At 39.0% G+C, this 22,618-nt stretch overlaps 1 protein-coding gene across 4 annotated transcripts in view; it reads left to right on the forward strand.

The window, feature by feature from the left end:
• The window catches only part of LOC111863167 (calcium/calmodulin-dependent 3',5'-cyclic nucleotide phosphodiesterase 1), a 640,341-nt gene that overhangs the window by 591,776 nt on the left and 25,947 nt on the right, over positions 1-22,618 (forward strand). For 2 of the 4 annotated variants that reach the window (XM_033750945.1, XM_033750944.1), the window contains exon 5: positions 7,935-8,084. The exons of 1 other annotated variant lie outside the window; for it this stretch is intronic. In XM_033750945.1, the coding sequence (XP_033606836.1) occupies positions 7,935-8,084 (150 nt within the window). Of the gene's footprint in view, positions 1-7,934; positions 8,085-14,869; positions 14,915-22,618 lie in introns of all 4 variants that reach the window. One more of the 4 variants, XM_033750946.1, reaches the window with a different exon arrangement.

Here is a 22,618-nt window from a genome sequence, read left to right on the forward strand (position 1 = left end):
AGAAGATGTAGTCGAAGGGAATCTGTGTTTGTTTTATGTACTATACGGAAAAAAAGCGTAACATATGGGTGTGGAGGGCCGTAATTATATAAAAAGATATGAAATAGACAACTTTACAATTGCCCAACGAATTGGAAACTACTCTGAATATGTATAGTGTAACAGGCGCTATTAACTTAGTATGCATGCACATGTAAAAATTAAGTCATATCCGGCGAAATTTATTTATATTTATATTTGTATATTAATTATAAATCTTAGTGTATATGATTTTATTATTTTCTATCTCCACGTGGTAATTGCTTTGTATGATTTATACGTACAGTGGTATTTAGAAATAAAGTTTTTTAATATACGTTTATGTGACAGTTGATTTCAGGCCTTAAAAATCCCGAGATTATAATTTCGGATTTCCCATTTGAGATATTGTGTTTTTTCTTTGTTGGTTTTTGTTATAATGACCCCTGTTTCGTTGTCAAAATCCTGGATAGATATTAACATTTGGTAGAGGCGAAAATCTGCTCACTCGGCAATTTGCCATCTGCTGTTACCTTCGTCTCGATGGTTGTTTTAAACTCAAATTCAAATTTTTAGCAGTTGTGCTGAAGATAAATGTACTTCTCACGTCTCATTGTATCAGAATTTTGAACCATTGTCTTAATTTAAGCGATTTCGTTTAAATTAAGACACTACAGTATCTGAAATTGTGTCTCAGTGCCCTCGTGCTTTGCAGTGTATAATTTATCAACATGACTGTACATATGCTTTAATTTTTTAAATTAAGTTCTGTAAACGTGAACTCTGTTGCAGCTTGTAACGTTCCTGTGACATTTGTTTAAATTTTATCGAAGCTTTTGTCATTGCCAGTTATCCTTATATCTTTGTATTCTGTTGCTTATAATGTACATTTCTGTAATAATTTCTAATGAACTGTTTCCTTTCAATAGGAATTTGTCATGGGCTGTGTAGTTGCTAACTCCTCTTCTGATTGTTCGTGATAACTAACTGAACTAAAACGATCTTTGTATTCCAGGTTGAGGGACATATCAGCCGTTTCTGTTTGAATGCCCTTGCTTTCAGGTATAGCAAGTCTACAACTTGTTAATGCACATATGTACATGTCTTTTCTTTCGAGTCAAAATGGACTCTTTTTCTTGTCCTCATGCAGTTATTTTCTTAAGAATTTGTAAATTTCTTCTGTCTTATTATTTGTTTTCTGGGTTACTTGTGGTTGTACACTACGCCTTTCCCAGGTCCTTTTTTTTTCTTTGTTCTTCAGTCATTCAAACTGCACCCAGTGGCTCTGCTGAGGCGTTACAGCCGCTTTCCCTACAGCACGTGAATTCCTTGTGACCGAACTCCTCTCACACTTCCAGTCTGCCGCTTCACAGTACCACAGTTGTGGCTGCTGTTGCTTAGTAGGCCCAACTACTACTGTCACCATATGAGATATATAAAAGTAAAGTAAAGCTATCCCTGTACCAGGCCGTGAAGACCCATAGGGTTGTGAGACGTTGAGGGTCCCACATTATCTACACAATCGGCTCAAAGATGGCGGTAAGGTTGTCAGCCCTACGCGCCGGCCGCGCTTTACTCCCCTGGAAAATTATTTAATTAATTCCTGGTACTCATTTCTGTTAGAGGCTGAGTCGACCCCAGGGCCATAGTGCGGCTGGAAGAATTAAGTCAATTGAAATAAATCCAATGACCTCATTGGGACTTGAACCCGAGACCTTCTGGCTTGTAGCATAGCCCCTCAACCAACTACGCTACCGTGTGCCCCCATGAGATAAATAGGAATCGAAAATTAAGAATATAATATTATAATACAAGGGATACACCCCCGGCTAGGGAGAGCTGCTCACAAAAGAACACAACGTGGACGCGGCAATATGAAGGTAGCGTGAGTGAAGCATGGGCACACATTCTCAATCAATGACATGCAATATATTGACACATGAGCTGATACAGTTCGGTAGTTTCAATCAATTAACAGTTGCCTGAGGATGGTCTTATAGGGCCGACACATGTAGCAGCAGTAAAATAAAATGTGATTTTAATGACATTTTAAGAAATTTAAACGTGATTGTAAGGAAATTTTAAAATTAAAAAGTTTATGTTACATTAGAGAGACTGAGGGTATTTGGGAACAGGGTGTTGAGGAAAATGTTTGGACCGAAGAGGGATGAAATGACAGGAAGTTGGAGAAAACTGCATAATGAGGAGCTTCATAACTTGTACTCTTCTCCAAGTACAATTAGAATGATCAAGTCAAGGAGGATGAGGTGGGCAGGTCATGTAGTACGAATGGGGAGACGAAGAATGCATATAGGATATTGGTGGGAAAGCCAGAAGGAAAGAGACCACAGGGAAGACCAAGGCGTAGGTGGGTGGACAATATTAGCATGGATCTTAGAGAGATGGGATGGATTTGAGAGATCTGGCTCAGGATAGGGACCAGTGGAGGGCTTTTGCGAAATCGGTAATGAACCTCTGGGTTCCATAAAATGCTGGGAAATTCTTGAGTAGCTGCAGAATTAGCGGCTTGTCAAGAAGGGCTGAGCTCCATGAGTAAGTAAGTAAGTAAGTAAGTAAGTAAGTAAATGTTACATTAGAGACGGAAACAAGTGGATGAGTTAAGAATCTAAATTTGAACTAACATAAACTAAACTTCCCCTGATGTAATATTACCGTTGTTATCACTTAATTTCTTGAATGAGATAGTGTCATGTCCTCCACGTTGGACATTGGCTTAATTATGTCACCATTATTTGGCCATAAGGTCCTCGCCTGTTATAAGGGCATCGCATCACGTAGTGTGAGGTAAAAAGATAAAGTACCTGTGCTTAATTAATGAAGCACCACGCCATGAAGACGTAAGGGAGTGGAGGTGAGTGGTCAGCTTCCCCCTCCAACTGCTTTACCCTCGAAGAAATAGTCCCCGGTACCCATTGTATATGAGGCGTGGTGGGCCCCAGAGCCGGCCTGAACGCTGTGGAGTACAGAAAAATATCTTGCCCCAGCTGGGAATCGAACTTCGGCAGTCCAGCTCGTAACCCGTCGCATTACGTGAAGTGAGATTGGCAATAAAATAGGAGATACTTAAGAACTGAGCAGACACAGGTCAGGTGCACTAGGTATTCGATGTTAATCTTTTTCTTTGTTCCGTCATGTAATAAAACTTGATTTTCCACATTACTTTGTAAGAAAAATTATGAAAGAAAGAAGGGCCCTTCAAATATAAGTATTCTTTTAATTAAAGTAAAAGTATGTTGTTTGATGTTCTAAGTGACATTCGTCGGAACATTTTTTAAATGTTTCAGTCCGTTTCAATTAAGGTCATATTTACATTCTCGGAGTCAGCTTACATATGAATGTTCTCCATTTGGCTGAAAATAAAACCTACAGCGTTGTAATCACCTGTTCCGGCTATACCCATATCAATTGCTTACTTGGAGAAATATGCCGAAAGAAGGCAGATGCCTTACTTGAGTCTCCGATTAAGGTCGCTGGTTCCATATGTAAGTTTCTTCCGTTCCAGTCTGCATATTTACATTGTATCATGTTTTAGGCGTTTGTCAGAACCAAATGACTGTAATTTTGAGGTCGGTCTGCGAAAATAACAATACTGATAGTGCCACTTTTGTTGCAGACATTTGCTTTCCCTTGAATCAGTCTAGACAGGTTGGTCTGGTGGTGACTCTCAAGAATTGGAGGCCCATATTTCGNCGACTGCAATTTTGAGGTCGGTCTGCGACAATAATCCTCACCATTACACTACTAATAGTGCCACTTTTGTTGCAGACATTTCCTTTCCCTTGAATCAGTCTAGAGAGGTTGGTCTGGTGGTGACTCTCAAGAATTGGAGGCCCATATTTCTGAAGGTACCCTGCGTTTAGCGAGGACATTGAGGCGTTTTATGCAGTTTCTGTTCCCCGCAACTACCTGTATAGCATCTTCAAGCACATTACGATGAATCTCCTATAGTCCCGTCACATTAGACGCTGCGTAACATACAACAGCTTTCATGAGTAACGTAATCGTAAGGCGTCTTGCACCAGATTTTATTTGTAGTCATGTTTATGATTGATTCTATGTTGAATCATTCATGTCAGTAGAATTTTTCTTGTGAGTCGACCGCTTCCATATCATTACCCTAACCGTACATCCCTCGACACTTCCCTGAAATCTCCTTTCTCTCGCAATGCTCTTAGTAAAACCTACAGAGTCCCTAAAGGTTTCCCTTCCCTGAAACTCATAACCTGGATCAAATGGAGGCGAAAAAATTTAGATATAAATGCATAATACGAAGCTTCATAATCCCTACTCATCTTCTTCATTCTTAGGGTGATGAAATCTAGGAACGTGCCGGATGCGTAGCACTCATGGGAGTGGTTTAGAAATGTATACATTTTAATCGGTAAACTTTTAGGGAAGAGGGCATGTGGGAGGCCTGTGTGCATGAGGAGGGGCAGGGGTGTTTCCTAAAGAAATAGCTTGTGACGATGTGGGCCAGACTCAACTCACAGAGGACACTCTGGCTCTTGGGAACACCATAACCAGAAATTGTCGGAGTTGTTTCCTCCGAAACTTTGGTTCCTGTCAACCAGACTACTCTATGTCACATCACATAACACCGTAATCTTAACGATAATGAACCTTCGGGTTCCATGAAAGGCGAGGAATTTCTTAAACTGTTCGCTTCTCAAGAAGAACTGAGCATGAAGTTACGTTATGTAGTCAAGGATCATAAATTTCGTGATCGCTTTACTTTTCGATAGCTTTAGCTTTTGTCCTTATTGTTTTCCTATAGCTGGATTTTCTTTCTCATGTGACAGTGCCCAAAAGTAATTATTGCGGTGGGTCTATAACAAATTAATTTAGGAGACTAAACACGATCAAGAAGATACTTTTTCTTCTGTTTCTGTACATTTTAATTTCTTCATTTCTGCAATCCTTACGTATCTCTTCCATACATTCTGGCGTCCCCCGTTCCGGGTCCGTTCTGAGGAACTCTGTCCTCATGTATAAAATCCGTTGTTTCAAATTATATTACGTTACTCTCCGTGGACCCTGATTATTTAATCGATATGTTTCTCCCAAGACGTGAGGTACACACACCACACCGAACAAAAGGCCGAGGTTCGGATTGGATGATTGAATTTATTGACACCTTATTCACACACCTCGGAACTACAGGAAATACTCGTATAGCGCTATCGTTGATGAGTTCACCATTGCGCATCCCCTAGGATTCTCAGTCTTCACTAGTCCTATCCTGGCAACGGATTTATCACTATCTCGCTGTAATTTCAAACCACACGTGATGTCTTCGTTTCTTGCCATTTCTTTACAGTCACCTTAGACTGACATCTCCTGAACTCGACCCAATTCTTGAGAACTGACTCAGATTAATTCTTCAACTGAACTCTCTCAACTTCTGACAACTAATTCAAACTACCTTCTTTGTCCCTTTATAACCACTCGGCACGGTCCACGCAGAAAACACAGCCTCTCTATTATTGAGAAGGCTTGTTTACTAATCCGTTGTTTAGCAATAGACGTCCTATTATTGCGCGTGTTTGCTTCCGCGGGAATGTGTTTACCATGTCGTTGCCTAGGAATGTGTATACACGTCACAATACATTCCTTATTTTGCGGAAATTTATTTATGTATTTTTCATTAACAGTGATTTAATTTGCTAAGATTATGTTTGGTGGTTAATGAGTAATGAATTTGAAAAAAAAAATGTGGAAGAAGTGGTCGAGGTAAAATGTAAGATACTATCCCAGAATATTTCTACAGGAATTGAGGAAACTCCGTCCGTCAGAATAATCGGTCTCCGGCCGAGATTTGGACCCAGAACCTCCCGAAAGTGAAACAGGATTGTTAACCACTCGACACCGAAGTTCAGTTCTTTGTGCACTCTTTAGTGAATGAGAACGTCATGAGAAAACCTCAGAGCCAGCCATTTTGACTTATCCCTCTGTTGACAGTGTTATCTTTCTTGGCGGTTGTATTTGAAATAAAGAACTGTAAGCATGGCCCTGTTTTATAACATCGTAAAAGAAACGAGATGAACTATTTAAACTTTCATATTCCATCCATGTCACTCACTCTGCGGCATTTGCCAGACAGGAAAAGAAATGTTTAGACGCTTAAGGCAGTTTTGTGCTAGAAGGGAATGGTTTCATTTTAAGAGAAAGTTAAATTAAATATTATGCCATTCTCCTTCATAACGAACCCAAAGTTTTAATCTTAAATAAATAATTTGAGTGAATATTAACGTTTACTTCTACGTGTGTACAGTACTGATGAATGTACCATGCAATCTTTACTTACCATATTGAATATTTCAGCCCCAAGGAGGATATGGGCCCCGTTTATTTCTTATTTATGGACAATTTTGAAAACTGAGGAGTCGTATTGCATCGAATAAGATATTTCAGAATGATTATGACGTGAGTAGGGAGCGCTATGCTACAAGCCCGAAGGTCGCAGTTTCGAATCCCGAGGTCATTGGATTTTTTCAGTTGACCTAATTCTTCCATCCGCACTGTGGCCCTGGAGTCGAATCAGCCTCTAACAAAATGAGTACCAGGAATCTTCCTAGGGGGTTGAGAGCGGCTGTTGCGTAAGGCTGACAACCCTACCGCCATCTGAGAGCCGACTGTCTAGAAAATGTGGGAGCCTCGACGTCTCACAATCCTATGGGCCTCCATGGCCTGTTACAGGGATGGCTTTACCATTTTACCTATGACATTAGGATAATGTGATAAAGACGCTGGCAGTAAGCGGTTCAGGCTTATTCTGAAATATCATCCCTAAATGTTCTAAACGAAATCGGGAAGACCTCTGGCCTTCCCACCGATATTAGAACTGGAGACGTCCTGAATATGAGACATGGGTGAATATCCGCGTTCTTTGCATTCTCCACTTAAGTGCTGGACAATAGGAATGATTCTGCCATGAAATTAAATTTTGCCTAAAAGCTATCTAATTTATTTTTAAGCGTTGCTTTATCGCTCTTAATGAAGGGTAGGATATGCCACATGTAGCATGGAGAAAGAAGTCGGTATTCCGTTTACATTGGGAGGAAGGCACTGTAACAGACGGGAGAATATTATTGAAATTAATCTATAAGAAGTAGCTTGGGTAAGTGTGAATTAGATTTAACTAGCGCAGAACAAGATCCAACGATGGTCTCTTATGTTTCATGACTGATAACTTTCGGTTTCGATAACACATTTTCAAACAACTGACTGTCAGCAACTCCATATACAAGTAGTAAGTAGATACCGAAAAGTAGCTGGGGTTACTCTGTAAATTGTCTCTGCTAGTTTCCAACTACAGTTCTAGCACAGTCTGCAGTTAAGCTTTACAATACTATAATGGGGAAAAGCAAAATAGTGTAAATAAAATCGTTTTGTTTATATTAAATTACAAAAAAGTAAGTCACGTGGTTAAAAATTGTCCTGTGCTGTGAATTACCGATCCCTTCAGAGTCATCAAGTGTCAGTTATTGGTACTATTATGTATTGTTTTATGCTAACACAAGGCCACGATTTAGAACTGATATTATTTATCGAAGATTTAAGGTAACTCATTTAGGTGGGTGGCTTTTCAGTCCTGTCATAAGAATAAGACAGTGTTTATGGTGTTTGAGAACGGCGACACATGTACATATATGTATATGCTTCCCTGGCAGTCCACACTCCTGTTTCCTGAGCCCGTGAGTCTGTAACGTCCAGCGCAGAGTCACTAGCTCTTATTGCACTAATCTGAACTTTCCATCCCGCTGTAGTGCAGTGTTGGAGGTACCAGCGCAGCTAGTGTTTCTGTTTATTGTGCCTGCTTGTCTGTGTGATGGGTATCTAACGGCTGAATGGAGGTGGTAGAAGAGGAGACATAACCTTGTGTGTCACCCGCACAGGGATCGGGGGGAAGAGGCGGGGGTGAGCAGCGACACGGAGCAGAAGGTTTCCTGTTCCTCTTCTTCCTCAACATCACCACTGCACAGGCCGAGTGGCCCCTGTCTGGCACCCGTGCAGCGGCGTCGCCTGCGGACCCCAGTCTGGGCCAGGTCACTCTTATTACCCACGACCCCACTTCACCTGTACACGCGGTTTCAAAATCTTGAGTCTTACAACAGCTGAAACATTACAACGTGCATCGTCACATTCGTACATTTTGGTAACACATCACAGTTTGCCTTAGCATTTCCTGCAGTGGACTGAACTTCATAGGCAATACCGACTTTACAAATTCATAATTTATATAAAAAATTAAATCATGTAACGCACCTACTGTGTGCCATACGTAGCCCTCAAAGAATGTAACACAAGCTTTTGGTTTGTAGGGGCGCAGGTATATGATGAATTCAGATTGATGCAGGATGATAATCTGAGAGGATTCCACTTTCTGGAAGACAAGTATTGGACATCATAGCCGTGTATTGCTATTGGAATTAGAAACCATTACAACTGAATAATTCTCCATATACTTCAGCTGCGTAAAGTACGTCTTAGTCAGAGTATTTTGGTGGCCTAGTAAACGATTGTAAGAAAATCGTGGATGATGTTTGGTACACCGTCTTTCCTAAAGACAAATATGGTTGCTCGTGTTAATGAACAAGATTTTTGTCGTGACATATACATCTGCATAAGCTTAACAGTCAGAAGCAGTTTACACGAACTCCAGTTTGTATGAAATTACAAATAAAATATGCCCCTATATTTACAAATAAAAATCTATTTTGAGAAACGTTTTGGATACTGTTCTTTCCCTTAGAGAAGCCAAAATATGGTTTCAGTTCTTTTACTTCTCCCTAGCCACAGGCATGCGCGACAGAGAGTAGGGTAACACACCGAATTCAGGCTGCAGTAACGGATGGAGTGGACATGGACTGGGTTTGTTTGGAAATATTGACCTTTAATTGCCATGAAATACTCATATCACGCGGGAATTTTTCCTCTCCCTTTTGGTATCGCACAATTTTACCTTGTGGTCTACTTGGTGCGCACATTGCACTAAAATGAAATATTTTTAGGCCGCTGAAGCTTGTATTACGATGGAAAACTTCTCGACCACTTGTATCCGCACCTAATATCAAAACTTATGAGTAACTCACATATCCCCGAGAGATAAATTTGCTACAATAGACTGTGTCGCATTTCCTGCGCAGTCAAAACCTCTGACTGCGAGAAATCAGGACTGTAGGAAGATGCATTTATATAAGCGTGTATTGGAAAAGATTATGGGTCACATTGGACAATAGAAGAGAGTATTCATCTGACAGTGTAATATCTTCCGTGGCTCACAGTGACGCATGTGCTGTAAACACAAATAAAATGATGTCAATATTCTGAATAGTCAGCAGTCAATTCCGCCGAAATTCTGTCCATGTCTGTAATAAGGGGACTTGTTTTGATCTGTCCACATTATTTATGTAGCATCCCCCCCCCCCTGGCACTACAGCCCCAGTGGGCCTAGGCCTACCTCCATGAACTCCGTTCACTTCGGTTTTTCTAGATCTTACACATACGGTGTAGCATATTCACAACATAACATCCGTTTTTTTAGTGCAACGAACATTGTGTTAATTATCAAAGAGCGGAGCAAGTTCGTATTTCCTAGACTTTCAAATTTTTGCACATATGAAATCCCAAAACCAGTCAAACAGCTTGCTCTCGCTGTTAAGTGTAGGACAGCACAGTTCAAGGAGCGGTCTTGGGGGATTCCGGTCATAATTTTTACGGTAGATCTTCGTCAGGATAGCGTCTCTAATTATTATAATAATTAGGTCCTCAGTTAATTTGTAGATATATACATATATTTTTGTTCATGCATGGTTTCTGAAATAGTCTGCGTGTTGCTGGGGGTGGGGGGCACGCGGTTGAGGCACTATGCTAAATGCCTGAAGGTCGCGGGTTCAAGTCCCGAAGAGGTCATTGGATCTTTTTTCAGTTGACCTAATCCTTCCGGCCGCACTCAGCCTCTAATAGAAATGAGTACCAGGGATTAATTAAATGATTTTCCTGGGGAGTAAAGGCTGACAACCTTACCGCCATCTTTGAGCCGATTTTCTAGATAATGCGGGACTCTCAACGTCTCACAACCCTATGGGCCTTCACGGCCTGGTACAGGGATAGCTTTACTTTTTACGTTTACTTTTTACTGCGTGTTGCTGTAGTATTTTTTAATTAATAGATATTAATGTAATAAATGGAAATTAAAAATATAAATACGAGTAACACTGAATACATTTAAATTTATGGACTTAATCGGTATTTTGCAAATTATTAAAATTATCGATATCTTGAAGATTTTGAAATAAGATATTTCAGTACGTTGTTAATAAAATAGAGAAAGCCTCTCATCGTTCGGGGATTTGTCAGAAGGTCTGTACCCACCATGTAGAATCAGTTCGTAGTAGAACTGGTGCACGAAACAGTTTTTATTTCCAAATGAGCTGGAAAAATCCATAGCAGCCCTTTTATGCAGTCATTCCTCGTATATCTATAAAAACTTTACATTAAAATTTAAGTTCTTTTAGCAGAATAGAGTCAGCTTATACTGTAAGTGATGTTGGCGAGATTGTTCAAGTGTAACACCGACTTTATATAATACCTATTCAAGGGGAAATTGACCTTTTTGTAGCTTTCTCTTACCAGTAACAATGAAATCGATGCTCAGCTTGAACATTCTCCATATGACGACAATCGGAAGCATTTCAACAATCTTTTATAATCTGGAAGGCTTTGTAATACGTAATATGTACCTAATATATTGGTATTGGTTATTTCTTCCTTTTAAATTAAAATACTGCAATATAATAACTCGTTTGATAGAATGCATGACGTGTTTACCCACCGCAATTATAGTCACGTAACAGATATCATGGCCGTAAAATTTCTTGCACGAAAACATAATTATGCGATTCATCAACACAGTTTAAGTTTACAGATTATACTGTTTATACGCTTAGATTTTACTGCATGAGTATGATATTTATTAAAAAACTGCAGTTATCTGGGTGATAAGTCACTGTATATCTAAGCAGAGTGGAGAGTTCTGTCACTTCAGATGCATGTGATAAGAATTAGACGGAATTGTTTAGGAAGTGTACAATGTGATCCAGTCTTTTCATTTCCGTAATATTGCAATTCATACACAAGAACGCGCCCGTTTCTTTAATTGCATCTGTTTCCAATAAGAACGTGACAAATTAGGTCTGTGAGATTGTATAATAAACTTCAGTCCAGATATAGGTTTTCTTTGAATCTGAGCGTTCTGCGACTGTACGCCATGTTGTTTTTTTTTCCCCCTGTGAATTTCCAACGTGGTTTAAAGGGGAGGATCCTATTAGGAATACATGAATGTTCCACTCGGGATTACTGGATTTTAGGACTTGGTTCTTTGTCCGATAATCTAAAGAACATAACATTTCGGAAAGCGAATCTACTTCTGACCTCAGGAGATGGGGTGGGAGATACTTAACTCTCTTGGGTCGGTTAGATAGAGCTAACCTCAATCACTGGACAACCTATGTCAGTATAACTACAATTACACAGTTGTAGTTATACTGACATAGGTTGTCCAGTAATTGAGGTTAGCTCTGTCTAACGGATTCTACAGATTAGGTGCCCCAGCTGTATAACTGTAGTTACACCGATATACGTTGTCCAGTGATTGAGGTTAGGTCTTTCTAACGGACCCAACAGATTATGTCCCAACTGTATGACTGTAGTTACACTGACATACGTTGTCCAGTGATTGAGGTTAGCTCTGTCTAGCGGATTCAAGAGATTGTGTGCCCCAGTTGTGTAACTGTAGTTATACTGACATTACTTGTCCAATGGTTGAGGTTAGCTCTTTCTAACGGATCCAGCAAAGTAGGTCCCAGCTATAGTTACACTGACATACACGTATGTTGTCCAGTGATTGAGGTTAGGTGTTTCTAACGGGTCCAAGGAGGTAGGTGCCCCAGCTCTATTTACACTGACATATGTTGTCCAGTGATTGAGGTTAGGTGTTTCTAACGGGTCCAAGGAGGTAGTTGCCCCAGCTCTAGTTACACTGACATATGTTGTCCAGTGATTGAGGTTAGGTGTTTCTAACGGGTCCAAGGAGGTAGGTGCCCCAGCTCTAGTTACACTGATATATGTTGTCCAGTGATTGAGGTTAGGTGTTTCTAACGGGTCCAAGGAGGTAGGTGCCCCAGCTCTAGTTACACTAACATATGTTGTCCAGTGATCGAGGTTAGCTCTTTGTAACAGAGTAGATGTCTGCCACCCTCTCACCTGAGGACGGGAACAGATTCCTTTTCTGAAACATTGTGTTCTTTGGAATTCCGGAACATGGACGAAGTCCAGAAACCCAGTAATCCCGAGTGTTATACACCAGCGTCACAACCCTTCATAATTTACTTGAATATTCCAATACTGAGTTTGTAAAATCACTGTTCCAATCAAGTGAAGAGAGATAAAAACAAGTCATCGAAATATACATTATGCACCATATTGCAGTTTTCGCCGTAGCGTAACTGTGTTATTTTGGTACATCTCGTAGCCAGAAAATAAATGCGACAGCAGAAGCTATCGATTCGTGTGGTACTCCCAGTCAGAATCATGTGAGTAATTCTGCTTCATACAAGTGTAAGCTCATTTATAACAAGATGGCCACTTTAATTCCTACCCACATCGTGCATAAACATATACACAATTGCTGCTCCTTTCCTCCATACTGCGATTTGTACAGAGGAATTCTTATCTCATTAAAATGTCTGTTTCTAATCTAAATTTGCTATTCCCTGAAATCCAGTCTAGTTTCATAAATTGCTGTAAGAGTCTTCCTGTGGATTTGCTTCTTATTGTAACTCTTTCCACAGCTCTGTGTGTGCCTGTTGTAGCCCCCACCCCTGTCTCGTTGTTATTCTTCCACCTTGCTGTGATGATCTGTACGGAAAGGGGAGCATGCGTGTCACATCCAGATCAAATTTAATTTTTAGGCCAGTCGTTCTTTACAAAGTAATAAATAAAGCTTTGTGCTGAGTCCATGTCAGTCTGTCTGCAACCTAGTGCCTGAGCCTAAGCCGCTGGGTATCTCTTTCTATTCGACATTGGATAGTCTCATTGGAAGTTGTCGGGGAGTCCTGATACTCACCCATGTTCATCCATAACAGAGCCCGCTTTACGTAAGATCATACATGAAACATCTACATTGTTGTAATGACCTGGACTGCAGAATCGTATGCTCCCCTTTTTCTTTCACGACTTGATTTCTTCTTTTATATTTAGACATTTTAATTTCATTTGTGCTGTGTGTCTTATAATAATGGCATTATCTAGCATCCGATGCCCGGAATGTGTTCAGCCTCTTCAGACCACAGGCCTGTGTCTGTAATCTCCCTGTATGCAGCATGTCAATCTCCAACTTGACCGACATATATCGGATGGTATGCACAGGAGTCAATAGCGTATAGTTTGATATGTGGCACGGAAGAATCATTAGTTCATGGCAACATACAGAGTGTCCACGAAGTCCCTATATATTTTGCTCTTGTCACACAATCACTTTGTCGGTAGGTCCAGGATCCTGAAACGTTATTTGCAGTTCTTCTCTTATTATGCAATTAGATTCGAATTCATATAGCGCCTTTGTGTAAATTCGTTATCAGAACAGAATAAAAATTGTCATTACTTTAATAAATTATATGGGGACTTGTGTACACTCTGTATAATTGTTATGTAAGAGTTAATAAATATTAGTTGTTGCATGGTCCCATAACATTTTATTAGTTTTTCATCTATGTATTGTCACCACAAAAGCCAGCAGTAATTTCCCACAATAGGAGTAGTATATTGTCTATTTCAAATTACGTCATACTTACACTGATCACTTATATGTCACGTGATTGTCGCCATGCACTGACGTTCGATATACTGGCATGTCTTCTTCCTTACATTTGGAATCATAAAGTATATGAAACTTCATTTCAGTATTATTTAATGGAAAATTTTAATATTTGCATCTTTCTGTTTTCAACAACAGTGTTCCTGAGAACAAGAATTGTCTTTATAAATAGTACAATAGAAGTCAGCTGAATAATTTATGTTACAAATTTCAAAGTTTATAACTTCTAATAACTACAGACAAATGATAAAAGAAGTTAAATATTTTATAACTAAATTAACCCATTTTCTTCTAGAACGTAATCAGAGTTAATCTTCTTATAGTTCCATTACATTTTAATAACTTGCTCCCTGAAGTACCTGTATGCATCTCTTAACGACAGGGTGTTTCCTCTACAGTGATCTGTTACAAAAAGTATGTAGTGAGTGGCCACTATCCTTGTGATGCTAAGCGGCAATCTCATCCAAAACAATAAAACTTAGCACCAAGACAGAATATGATCACATAGATATTTGTGACATAGATCAGTTATCAGTGTTATATTAAATATTGTTATGTTCAATGTATTATTTGATATATAAAACGTTTCTCGGTTTAGGCATCTTCCGGTTTTTGTGTGATTGGTTACAATTATGCTGCCAAATGTTCATTATTTCGTAATTAAGAAAATTTGTCTTCAGGTGACTATAATTATGCTGAGAGATTTCGAATTATATATATATATTGTAGTATATATACATTAGTGGCGTCGTTCGGTTTCGGTCCTAACGTTCGCCAAAAATAAATAAATATATATATACAAAAGGTTTTGTCTTCATTCTGACATTGTTCAGTGTAATACTGATGTAAGGAACCAACCATTGACACAAACCTACAGCGAATCATGAGATGATTGTTGCCACGCACGCTTTGTGTACAGTGACTTGTGTCTGTTTTCTGTTCATGTCCTTCTAGACGTGTGGCCCCGAGTGCGAAAGTGACTCCAACTCTTGTGTATAGGTGTGTCTATGTGTCTTCTCAGTCTCGTAGAAAAGTAGCTATTTATTTATATCTGGCATACATGTTTTAGGATTCACATTCGCCATTCCTAAAATATTAATGATATAAAGTGTACCCATAACGGAGATGTACTGAAGTCAACAGTAGCATACCAAGTGTCAAATTAGGTCCTCTTGGTCAACTGTGTTTCAGTACGTGTTAAAACGGATAAATGTCTACGTATAGTTTCTTGTGACTTTACTTTACAAACTGACTACTCTTGCGAAAATTGCGGCCCAGCCGTTCGTTGTGTATTGTGTTCAGGATTTACAGAGAATTTACTTTTGTTTATCATTTTTTCGGCCATTCTCGTCCTATTGCAACTGAATGAAGGTAAATTCATTTTTGTTAAGGGCTAAAAGTTGAGATTATTATTCTTTTGTAAATTTTTTCGTAAAGAGCCAAACCCAAACATTGTTATCTTAGGTAAGATTTGAGGTTTTCACGTCGGTTACTATGAAGAATGCCGTCTTCTGGGATGTGACGCCGTGTAGATCTTGTCTGAACAGACGTTTTGGAGGAATGTATCGCCTCAAACTTCAAGGTAGTCTGCAGCCACCCGCTCCAGCTGGTTCCTCGCTCGCGGATTTTTCTACCCTGAAGATGGAGGCAATACATTCCTCCAAAACGTCTCTTCAGACAAGCTCTACACCTCGCCATATCCCAGTAGACGACATTCTTCATTGTTATCTAAGGTTTAAACGCTCAGCCAATTGATTTGTATGCGTCCAAGGTGAATATTACCTATTTTAAAGGGAGTCATAAACTCCAGTAAACAATAAATAGTTAATGTATTCCTCTAAATTTTATTAGAATCGTCTGGATTTTTGTCGGCCGGGAAATAATCCCTAGTATCTACTTTCATCACGTTCATATGCTGCTCAGACAGTGCTTCTGAAATTACAATTTCTTTGGCTCTTATTTTGTGCTTTATTGTCAAAAAGGCCGGGGTCGTAAAGCTGACAACTCACTTCCATCTATGCCGACTTTAAGAGTGTGTGGAGTTATATTTCCCTCTGCCCCTACACCTTCATTTTGTGATAATTAATTAAGCTTAGTCTCAAGTATTTTTGTTACAGCATTTATGTAAAAATTGTCAATTGAATATTATTATTTTAAAATTTGCAGTCATTTAATAAAACTTCCCAACCAACTGTTCGAAGTTCAGCGCCAAGCACCTATTTCTAATTTAAGTATTTCCTCATTCATAACTGAACCTTTTATATTCACGCTATATTTGAAATTTATTCAATTCTATTTCTCTGAATTTGCACTAAGAGAAACTTGTGATTCGAGATCCTGCATTCTCTAATCAGTTAATTTTACCTTCTTATTAATTGTAAATATGTGGGCACTGTTCTGTGTATTTAGGAAACCCAGTTACATTTCTAGTTTTCTATCACAAGTAAAGAATCCAATAACTCCTAAGTTCTACTTCGGAGCACTTAAAATCTGCATACCCGTGCGGGAGCTTCAGGATCGAGCTAAATTCGGAATTTATTTCAGTTTCTTCCTTCTATCTTCTCTCCAAGAAAGCAGTCAACCAGAACTTTAAAACAGTTCCAAATTGTTGATAAAAAATCGAAAATTATATCAGTTTCAACATCTCCAACAACATTTCAGTAGAGTTCTGCCTTTTTATTTCTGTATGAAATGTGAATTCTTGGCATTCATTAGCTCTGCTCTGTATCTGTGCATGCTGTTTATAAAAACTCGTTCTCCCATTGCCATATGTGGAATGATTTCATGGTACGTATTGCTTTAATGTGTTATGCCCAGCAGCATCGTGAGATATTTCTAAGGATGAATGAATGTTCTGCTAAATTTTATTTTATATTAAATAAGTTTTGGGACGCTTCTATTTATTCCTTCTATTCCAATGTTTTTCAATGGGAAGGAATGTAACCATGAGTTTCACATTTCGATTTTCTGGGCAACATCTGCGAAGATAAAGCAGTGCGTTGAAGAATATCCAGCGGCCAAGCTTATATGTGCATTTCAGTATCTCAATGGAGATCGTCCTTGCAATGTTTTTGATGGAAAGAACATCATTTTCACATGGCAAAAAGTCTTAAGTACCGTGACATGCGATGAGATTCACAGGGACAGTGTAGTAAGCCCACAACAGTAAAATTTAAAACATTTTCCGAATGATATGTTAGGTTTGATGTTTTCACAGCTGTGAATATGGTGAGATCTATCTTCTAGTATATACCATCATGTAGTCCGGTGAAAGTCCACTGATGTTTCGGAGAGATGTTCATTTCATCCTCACTTGCGAAGAGTAAGCCAAGAAGAAACTAGTATGAGACAGACAGCAAAGATAGAGGTAACATGTTCCTCCGAAACGGCGGTTCAATTTATATTCCAGAAGACAGACCTCTGAAAGCACGAACACATTGTTAAAGCTGATGCAATGCTGAAGTGCAGTAGACTTGACTCGCCCCGAAACTTGTGAATTGATGTCAACACAACCATTTTGTGCACGAATACTGCTCGACATTTTGAAGAAAAAAGATGTTAATTTTATGTTAAATACAAAGAATTGAAGATGACCACCATTACGCCTCGAAGATTGCCATCTTCTGAGATATAATGCCACCTGCTTTGACGCTGGTTTCTTGCTCGGTTTATTGGACCCCTAAGATAGAGGCGATATGTCTCTCCGAAAATTCAGTTGACTTTCAACAGATTACACGGCTTTATATCCCTGAAGATATCCCACTGTGAGAACCACAAATCCTGCATCCTTACGCCTGGATTTGTCTGTTCCTGCTTTCATATAAATGTTACTTCGTTTGCTTCCCTGTGGCTTAGAATGTTTAGTAAACAATAGTGGTCAGGCACAAGAGATCACTGTGGTCGCGGTGCCAGGACCAAGAAGGCCCACCCCTAATATATTCAAACAATAGTGGTTATGCATCCCTACCATTCCTGGATTTTACTAATTTTGCTGTAGAGCAACAGACGGTACCTAGTCCTCTTTGGTTTCAAAACAGAAGTGTACAAACAAATGCATTCAGTCTGGAGAGGCTGAAAACGACCACGCTCATACATTCATGCATGCGCGAGGGTGTCCTTTCCTCGAGGCCAAATATGTTTATTGTCGACCGTTTCCTAACATCGAGTTCTTAGCGTGACAGATCTGTGCTTGAATTTGATAATTCTCTTGTGCCGTATAAATAGATATTCGTTTAATAAAATATACTTGTGACACAGGGAGTGCAATGGGTTGCGTGACATTTTTATTACATCTGTCTGGCTGTGGCTCTACAGACCTTGTGGACCTTGGCCGCTTTCTGAGTTTCTTAATCTAAACACAGTCCGTAGGACTCCTTGGATTGGAGACCAGCCCGTCGCAGGACCGCTACCTAAGCACAGAATAAATACACATAGACATCCATGCCTCGAGTGGGATTCGAACCCAGGATTTCAGTGCTCGAGTAGGTGAAGACGGTTCATTCCTTAGTCCTCGCGGCCACTGTGATCGGCTTTTCATCACAATTCGTACCACTACTTAATAGCGATTTCTTAATTCATTCTACGGGGAAAGTAATGAAACAGAAGTCATACTGTGGCAATATGAACATTCTGCGAAACACTCACTGAACCCAGACATGTAGAGCGTCACGGCGGTGCTGATCTATGCGTCCATTTGAAAGGGCATTCAGATGTAAAGCGCTACATTTAAAATAAATGTATGCAGTTATGAGTGGAACTAAACACGAAGGAAAGTTAGTATGAGGAGTCGTAATTTATATTCCTGTATCTCCTAGGGAGACGTTATTCTAATGGCCTGGTAGTTTATTTGGACACAATGAAAATAATATTAGTAACTAGTATTGTCGCCTTCATTTTAAACATTATGCTGTAGCTCTTTAAGGTGAAGGTGAATATTTTACACATTATTTCCTCATCAGCACTCCATTATATGTTCACACAACAAATTTTTTGTCTATTCAAATGTTTTGTAATGTTACATTTAAAAGTGGAACCTGCCTTTTGCATGTGTCTCTGTGTGCTGGCGCGTAATTTTAACAACATGGCCGTTATGCGTATATATTAATGTATAGCGACTGAGATTCCTGCAGAGGTGGTTATGAAGCGTACTATCTTCTGGGATATAGCACTGTGTAGTGTGTTGAAAGTCTATCGACGTTTCGGAGAAACAGTTCGCCTCCATCTTCAGGGTTGAAGAATAAACCGAACAAGAACCATAGCGTGAAAGCAGTTGGCAATCAGAGTTGTTTTCCTCTTGCTTTCACGCTGGTTTCTTGTTCGGCTTATTCGTCGACCCTGAAGATGAAGGCGACATGTTCTTCCGAAACGTTGGTTGACTTTCAGCGGGCTACACGGCGTTATATCTCAGATTTTGCAGAGATTTTGACTTTACCATCGATAACTGAATGTAATAAAATTTTACCATATATTTGTAAAATATATCATCTCTGCTTAACAGTCTACATATCTGTATTAGAAACTTCGATGTAGGATCAGTGCATTGCTTTTTGTAATGGAATTTGTCTACAATTTATATTAGATCATTAAATATTAGGCTAGATTTGCTTTTCTTTTGTTTTCAATTCCGATTCATGCACGTAAACTGCTTACAGTCAAATCCTTACACGATTATTCAACAACGCACGACAATTACGCGCGGTTGCTGCTGTGCAAATCCTCTATAATCATACAGCGGGAAACCCGCAGTAATTCTGTCCCAACTGGTAATTGGAATCAACGACTGGTCAGGTAATTAGCTATATATAACCAATATTAAGCAACTTAACTGGAAACAGGTATGGAGATTTATGTTCTTCACACACTTTTTCTGTATTAACAATTTTGAATTCGTTAGTTGTATTACCTTTATACTCGTATTCCGTATAAGCTTCACACAAGGCTAACTGTATCGCAGTAGTTATAATATAATGAATTTTATTTGCAGCACTGTTTTCCTCAAAACAACCAGATAAGGAACGTGAATCTAGTATGGTGATGATAAATTGACCATTAATTCAAGTTATACATTAAATTACAAACAATAATCTATGTGTAATCTTTTATCCACAATCGTAACAAATGGATACATCTGAAATGTTTTGTAATTAATTTACAGCATTGAGTTCCTCGTAAGATCCAAACCGTAGGATGCATCTCGAACCCTTCCGGGTTTCTTTAAGTTGAAAATACGAAGTTTAAATTAATTTAATCCCCTGTGGTTCCTCTGGAGAGTGGGAATCCTACGTTTTTGAGCCACAATAACCCGTCATCTTCCAAACGACACGTCAAGTGATACGAAAAGAAACACATTACCGAAAACATGCTTTTATTTTGCATTCAAAACTTCTTTCACTGTGTGTATTCTACGCAGCTGTTCGCTGCAGGAACATATATGACAATTTTGTGGTGTTTATTCCGGAAAATTAAAAAAAAAAACAGAATATTAATGCTGAATAATTTTAATGAAGAACAGCATTCATTTGTCTGACAGTAAATTTCAAAAACATGAACTGGGAACTTGCCTAGATAAATAAATGTCTCTCGTGAAGGCAATACTAAAGTAACTCGTGAAAATATAAATTTCATAATACGGTTAAATAACAGATTGCTCACAGCTGAGATAAGTAGTATGAGTACGAATTGCAGACGACTAAAACATCACGTGTGATATGAGGTTCCCACAGCGACGGCTATGAAAAGTGTAACTCTGTGTAGTCCGTTTGAAAGTCGCCTGCTTTCACGCTGGTATCTTGCTCAGCTTATTCCACCCTGAAGATTGAGCTGATATGTTCCTCCGAAATTCGGTTGACTTTCAAAGGATTATACGGAGTTACATCCCAGAAGACAGCAGCCTTCTGCTGAAACATCATTCATAGTCACTTGACAATAGTAACCCTTCGTAATGCTTAATGTCTTTATATTCTGATGTGTGCAGAGAGTACACAGGCATGTTGGAAGAAACGTACTCTGTAAGTTAGACTCTAGCGAACTAGACCTGGGTCCTTGACGCCTGTCCAGAAGTCGCTGGCTTCAGTTTTTCACTGCATATGTCGTACAATTATAACTCCTCCTATATTGAAGTGACAGCGTACGTTTCGAAGTTTTCCATTGTTTTTATTTTCTTACAAAACAAAATTGCNTCCCCCATCTATCAGAGGAAACGTCCTGGAATTTGGCTCAGTGATCTCCTTTGGAGATATGAGGTTCTTTTAAGTACCGTAAAGTTACGACACGGGACACACGGCTTAAAGTCCCTCCCGGAGGACTTGTTCCCTGAATTTTTCCGCCCTTAAAAATTCGACGACCTCCGCCGGGTATTTGAACCCGCGTACCACGAGTCATGAGGTGGGAATTTACCTCTAGACTACGAAGGCCGCTTAACGTACTCTGTAAGTAAGACTCTAGCAAACTAGACCTGGGTCCTTGACGCCTGTCCAGAAGTCGCTGGCTTCAGTTTTGCACTGCATATGTCGTACAATTATAACTCCTCCTATATTGAAGTGACAGCGTACGTTTCGAAGTTTTCCATTGTTTTTATTTTCTTACAAAACAAAATTGCCTTAGATGACGTCTGTTCACCTTGTGCCTAACACTGACACATATAACCTGATAGAATATTCTCATGGTTCTGCAGTTTTATGAGAGTGTTATTTTTATTGATAACATAACTTACCGCCTTGAAACAATTACGGATACACGCTATAATATTGTATTATACAACAGTCAACACAACAAATTTGTATTAAATATTTAATATTATTGTGTTATTCTTTTTATGNAGGTGGGAATTTACCTCTAGACTACGAAGGCCGCTTAACGTACTCTGTAAGTAAGACTCTAGCAAACTAGACCTGGGTCCTTGACGCCTGTCCAGAAGTCGCTGGCTTCAGTTTTGCACTGCATATGTCGTACAATTATAACTCCTCATATACTGAAGTGACAGTGTACGTTTCGAAGTTTTCGGTTGTTTTTATTTTCTTACAAAACAAAATTGCCTTAGGTGACGTCTGTTCACCTTGTGCCTAACACTGACACATATAACCTGATAGAATATTCTCATGGTTTTGCAGTTACATGAGAGTGTTATTTTTATTGATAACATAACTTACCGCCTTGAAGCAATTACGGATACACGCTATAATATTGTATTATACAACAGTCAACACAACAAATTTGTATTAAATATTTAATATTATTGTGTTATTCTTTTTATTATGTACATTGCTACATGTTTCGATCAGCTCAAATTAGAAATAGAACTGCAGAATAGTTACAACCGCTTCCTAATAACAAGAGCCTTACCAGCGTCACTTGAAAGGAAAATGGAACTAATTTCACATACATGCGGAAAATCGCCATGTAATATGTACACAAAGAACTAAAAAATAACACATTTTCGAAAAAAAGAATCTGCTCTACGATACAAGATCATAGACTTGTACTCCACGCTAAATAATAGAAAGAAAGCAAAAATATAATTTTCAATTTTAACTTTTAACATTCAACCAAGTTATAACGTTTTACATCTTTAGACTAATATCCGAAATATAAAGAAACAGGTATTGTAATGAAATTCTTAATAATGGATACTAATATGGATCCACATTAGAAATACGATTCAATAACGAATAGTACGTTTTGTGAAAAATTTTCCTGATGATGATC

The sequence above is a fragment of the Cryptotermes secundus genome, unplaced genomic scaffold (genome assembly GCF_002891405.2).
Source record: "Cryptotermes secundus unplaced genomic scaffold, Csec_1.0 scaffold265, whole genome shotgun sequence".
Classification (NCBI taxonomy): Eukaryota; Metazoa; Arthropoda; class Insecta; order Blattodea; family Kalotermitidae; genus Cryptotermes; species Cryptotermes secundus.